Source organism: Echinops telfairi, unplaced genomic scaffold (assembly GCF_000313985.2).
Source record: "Echinops telfairi isolate 266 unplaced genomic scaffold, ASM31398v2 ScPeMD7_7469;HRSCAF=8507_1, whole genome shotgun sequence".
NCBI classification, from domain to species: Eukaryota; Metazoa; Chordata; class Mammalia; order Afrosoricida; family Tenrecidae; genus Echinops; species Echinops telfairi.
Genome location: NW_022111373.1, coordinates 117853754 through 117859126, shown reverse-complemented (window position 1 = coordinate 117859126; position 5373 = coordinate 117853754). Strand labels below are relative to the sequence as shown.

At 45.3% G+C, this 5373-nt stretch overlaps 1 protein-coding gene across 1 annotated transcript in view; it reads right to left on the bottom strand.

Moving 5' to 3' along the window:
• Positions 1–841: 841 nt before the first annotated feature.
• The window catches only part of ADAMTS12 (ADAM metallopeptidase with thrombospondin type 1 motif 12), a 159790-nt gene continuing 155258 nt past the window's right edge, over positions 842–5373 (bottom strand). The window contains exon 22 of the mRNA XM_045285263.1: positions 842–1267. Within this exon, the coding sequence (XP_045141198.1) occupies positions 1089–1267 (179 nt within the window). The 3' untranslated portion in view covers positions 842–1088. The remainder of the gene's footprint in view (positions 1268–5373) is intronic.

Below are 5373 nucleotides of genomic sequence, written 5' to 3'. Positions count from 1 at the left end.
GTGCAGTCTCACATACAAACACTCGCTCCCCCAGTTCATCTATCTGTATGCTTATAGTAGTTCTTATCTATATGTTTATATTCAAACTGCCAGCACCTAAATAGTAGCACCATTTTTTATCAATAGGACCATCCTGCTGAATGGATTTGTAATGACGGGACTGTGAGATACTTACTGGTGCTCTGTGATGCGTAGGAAGTGTACCTGTGGATGGATATGAAGACAGATCTACTGCCCACTACATAAAGGCCCAGCCCATGCTTTCCCCTGTGTCCATCGTGGATACTCTCTGTCCATCCAGAAGTTAAAGGCCTCTCCCCCCAGCTTTACTTCCTATTTGAGCTTGCCCTTAGCAGCCCGTTTGCCTGGGAACTTGCCCTACCTTTGAGACCAGAGTCTACCCTGGCTTCTGAGGGATGGTGGAAACATCCAGAACAGACCTTCCCACTTCCATTTTAGGTTTCCAGATTCCCCTGACTTGCCTGTTAGTCATCAGGAAGAAGAAAAGAAGTGAAAACCCCAAACCCCAAAGCCTGATAGGTCACTGCTGGGTGCCCTGGTAGCTGGCTATCATTAGCTTCTTAGGGGGTTGGATCCCCTCGGGACCAGACGTGTGTACAAAGTTGCTGTAGTTGTCACCCTTTCCCAGGTGCTCTGACATCATTTACCATCCTGACAGTGGGAGAGAGAGTCCTTTCAGTTTGGGGATTGGCTGGAGGGCCACTGTGCTTTTAGTGTCTCAGAAAACACAGGGGCAGCTCGACCTGTTGTACGGTCACTGTGAGTCAGAACAGACTCAGTGGTATTGGCTTATTTATTTATTTGTGTGTGTGTGTGTGTGTGTGTGTGTGTGTGTGTTTAGATAGAGCAGTCTGTGTATAAAACTTCTGGAGCAAAAGCACCCAGCAGTGTTTGAGTCACACACCTCCTGTGAGGGCATTTTGAGCACAACAGGTCTGTTTTTTGTTGTTGTTTTTCATGAACCAAACTTAACTCGAAGGTATGTAAACTGGAACCTCAAGGAAGTGGCCTCTGGGACCAGACCAGGTACGCTCGAGCTTCTGGGGGAGGGTGGCTCCCTTCAGGACCTAGAGCGAGGTGGGGCTTTGGAGTGACCGGTGCGGCCTTGGCCTTCGGGGAAGCACAGCGTGAGTCTGGGGACAGGTGGAGCAGCACTGAGCCCTCACAGTGGGCACGGAGCACTTCTTCATGGATTTTAATGTCTGGCAGAAACTGGCCGACAACTTGTCCTTGGTGCAGAGGGCCTCTGTGGGAGGAGAAGGAACAAGGAAAAGCAAAAATGACACTTTGTAGGAGAAGGGGTATGACTTCTGTTTTATCAGGTTTTATCTGTAAGGTTTTATGACCATTCATAATAATTGTTGATATCTGTGCGGCAGGTATGTATCAGACACGTGCAATGTGTTGGTCATGCATAGGGCTATCACTGCGCAGGTGGCCATCGGCCGTGCCTCAGGAGGAAGATTTACCGCTTCGGAAACCCTTGTAAGGAGCTGTCTGCTCTGCCCTACAGGGTCATTATGAGTCCGACTGGCCTTGATGGTAATGGGCAGGGTTACTGCAGACAAGGTTCAAGTCTGCGCAGTTGCCGAAAGCTGCATGCGCAACAGGGAAGGGTGATCGTGATGAAGACTTTGTTTCCAGTAGCCGTCCATCCATTGTTTCAAAGTGACAGGGGATTTACATCACATTGAAGGGCAAGTCCTACTTGTCCTTAAATCTGACGCTAAGAAGCTGAGATTCGCTGTAAGTATACAAGTTACAGAGAGATCTGAAAGCCAAAGCCAGCCTGTTGCCATCCGTTTGATTGGGACTTGTGGCAACCTCGTGGGGGCAGAGTGAAACTGTGCTCCCTAGAATGTTCAGTACTTTTGGCCTCCTAGAATGAAAAAAAAATGTTGGGGTGGCCTTTTGAGGTTCCCTGAGTGGGCATGAACTTGGAACCTTTTTGTCATCAGTGAGCACATGAAATGTTTGTGCCACTTGGGAACACTGTATTGTGGATTCTAATCCTTCTTCTACTCTAACCGCCACGGAGTCAATCCACCTCCGACAGACTCTTCTCACTAACCTTTAGTTGATTCCAAGTCACAGCATCCCTCAAGGGCAGAATAAAACTTCCCTAGTGGGTTTCTGAGACTGTAAATTTTTTTTTAAAGATCATTTTATTGGGGGCTCCTACAGCTCTTATAACATCATGAATTGTATCAAGCATATTTGTACATATGTTGCCATCATTATTTTCTAAACATTTACATTCTATTTGAGCCCTGGGTATCAGCTCCTCTTTATACCCTCCTGCCCCCCTCCCACTCTTTCGTCCCGTGATAAACAATAAATTATTATTAATTTCATATCTTCCACCCGCCACTGTCTTCCTTCCCCCGTGGTTTCTCCCCCACCCTCCTCTCCCCACCTTCCCCCTACCTTCCGGGTACCGCTACTCCCATTTCTGTTTCTGAGGGATTTATCTGACCTGGATTCCGTGTGTCCTGAGCTCTTATCTGTACCAGTGTACATGCTCCGGTCTAGCTAGCAGTGAAAGGCAGGACTGGGGTCATGATAGTGGGGGGTGAGGAAGCCTCAAGGAACCAGAGGAATATTGTGTGTTTAATCAGTGCTAAACTGCACCCTGGTTGACTCATCCCTTCCTTGCGACCCTTTTGTGAGGGGGATGTCCCATTGTGTACAGGTGGGTTTGGGATGTGACTATAATCTTTCCCGGAAGAGAAAGCCTCTGCTTGCTCCTCCAGAGCAGCTGGTGGTTTCTAATGGCTGACCCTCTGAAGCCTTTCCAAGCACTTTGAGGCCAGGCACTATGTCTTCTCCATTCCTGTCTCCTCACTTCATTTTCAGACCAGCCTGGGACTTAGCTTGAGCTCAATCATATGTGTTGGATAAGCAAGTAAAGAAAATCTGGAAGAATATTCTTCAGTTGAAAATTTACAGGCTCCAATGTTCATTTGAATCAACAGTGGGTCTAGGAATGGTCCCCATAACCCTCCCTACTTTTGTTCATGCTCTCTCTCTCACCAAGTAAATAGAGACAATGCCACCAGGAATGGTGTGTGTCAATTGAGTGTCTCTTTTCTTTTAAAAGGGAATATGAAGGCAAAGTCTAAAAGATACCCATGACTTAGAAGTATTTCTAGAAACATTTGTTTGATGTTTCTTTTAACCCTGAAATCTAACCTAGTGAGGTGCTGCCAAGTAGTTTCTGACTCAGGGTAATGCCTGCATTACAGAGCAGAGTCAAACTGTGCTTCTGAGGAGGTAAATCTATTGCGCAAGAACTTTTTTAAATGTTGAGAAGCAAGGATGTTACTTTGAGGACTAAGGTGCCCCTGCTCCAAGCCAGGGTATTTTCAGTTGCCCTGGACACATGTGAGACATGGACATTGAATAAGGAAGACCAAAGAAAAATCAATGCATTTTAACTGTGGGGGAGGCAAAGAATATGGAAGGTTCCAGGGGCTTCCAAAAGAACAAATAGGTTCACTTTGGAAGAAGTACAGCCAAAATGTTCCTTAGAGGTAAGGATGGAGAGACTTCACCTCACGTCCTCTGGACTTGTTAGTAGGGGGGCCCCAGCCTTTGGAGAGGGACCTCATGTTTGGTAAAGGGGTAAGGCAGCCAACAAAGAGGAAGGCCCGCAATGAGACGGATGGACACTGTGGCTACAACAATGGACTCCATCCAGCATACGAACACTTGCGAGGATGGTGCAGGGCCGGACAGTATTTTGTTCTTTTGTACACAGGGTCACTATGAACTGGAACAGACCTGATGGCACCGAACAGAAACGAGAGCAACAACAATTTCCTGGCCTTTCATCTGCAGGCCTACTGGATGGGCTTGACTGCCAACCTTTAGGTTAATGGTCATGCAGTGATTCTTCCTCGGTCTTCCTTCTTCAATGTCCAACTGTCACCTGCAACTGAAGCAACTGAAAAATACCATGTCTTGAGCCAGGTACTTCTTAGTTCTCAAAGTACCATCCTTGATTTTGAACACTTTAAAGAGGTTTTGTGCAGCACATTTACCCAATGCAATGTGACTGTTGATCTCTTGACTGCTGCCTCCAGGAACACCGATTGTGGGTCCAAGCAAGATGAAATTCTTGACAACATCAATCTTGTCTCCATTTATCATTAGTCCATCTGAGAGGATTTTTGTCTTCTTTACATTGAGTTGTAATCCATCCTGAAGGCTGCAATCCTGGACCTTCATGAACAAGTGCTTCAAGTTCTCCCCACGTTCAGCATATGGGGTTGCGTTGTCTGCCTATCACAGGTTGTTAATAAGCTCGTCTCCAACCCTGGTGCTCCTTTCTTCTTCAGATCGTCCATCTTCTCTGATTATTTGCTCAGCATACATATTGAATGAGGATGGTAAGAGGATGAAACCCTGACACGCATCTTTCCTAATTTTAAACCATGCGGTACTCCCTTGTCCTGTTCCCACAACTGCATCTTGGTCCTTGTACAGGCTCTGCATGAGCACAATAAAATGTTCTGGAATTCTCACTATTTGAAAATCTATCCATATGTATAATTTTATGATCCATACAATCAAATACCTTTATGTAGTCAATAAACACAATGAAATGTTTTTATGGCATCTTCTGCTTTCAACGAATGATATTCCTCACTCCAAGTCCTCTTCTGAATCCAGCTTGGATTTCTGACAGCTCCTGGCAATATGCTGCTGCAACCATTGTTGGATGATCTTCAGCAGGATTTCACTTGCATGTGATATTAATGATATTATTCTATAATTTGAGGATTCCATTGTGTCACTTTTCTTTGGATTGGGTACAAATGTGGATTTCTTCCAATCAGTTGGCCAGGAAGGTGGCTTCCAATTTTTTTGACCTAGGTGTGTGAGTGCTTCATCAGCTTGTTGAAATGTTCCAACTGGTTTCCTGTCCTCTCCTGGAGCCTGTTTTTCATTAATACCCCCAGTGAAGCTTGGGCTTCTTTCTTTAGGACCCTTGGCACTTGCTCATATGCTACTTCTTGAAATGGTGGAATGCCTACTGTATTCTTCTGGTAGTTATTCTGTGTATTCTTTTAATCTTCTTTTGATGCTCCCCATATTAGTCAATATTTTTCCCATATAATCTTTTAATATTGCAATTTGAAGCTTTAATTTTTCTTCATTTTTTTGGCTCAATACAGAGTGTGTTCTTCCTTTTTGGGTTCCTAGCTCCAGGTCTTTGCATATTTTGTTATAATAGTTTTCTTAAGGAAAAAAAAAACATGGGCGGGGGGAGCAGGACGCTAACCCACCCAAGGGCAGGGTATTATTTATATCCCTACAGGAGAGGGAGAGAGTGACCAGGCTTCAACC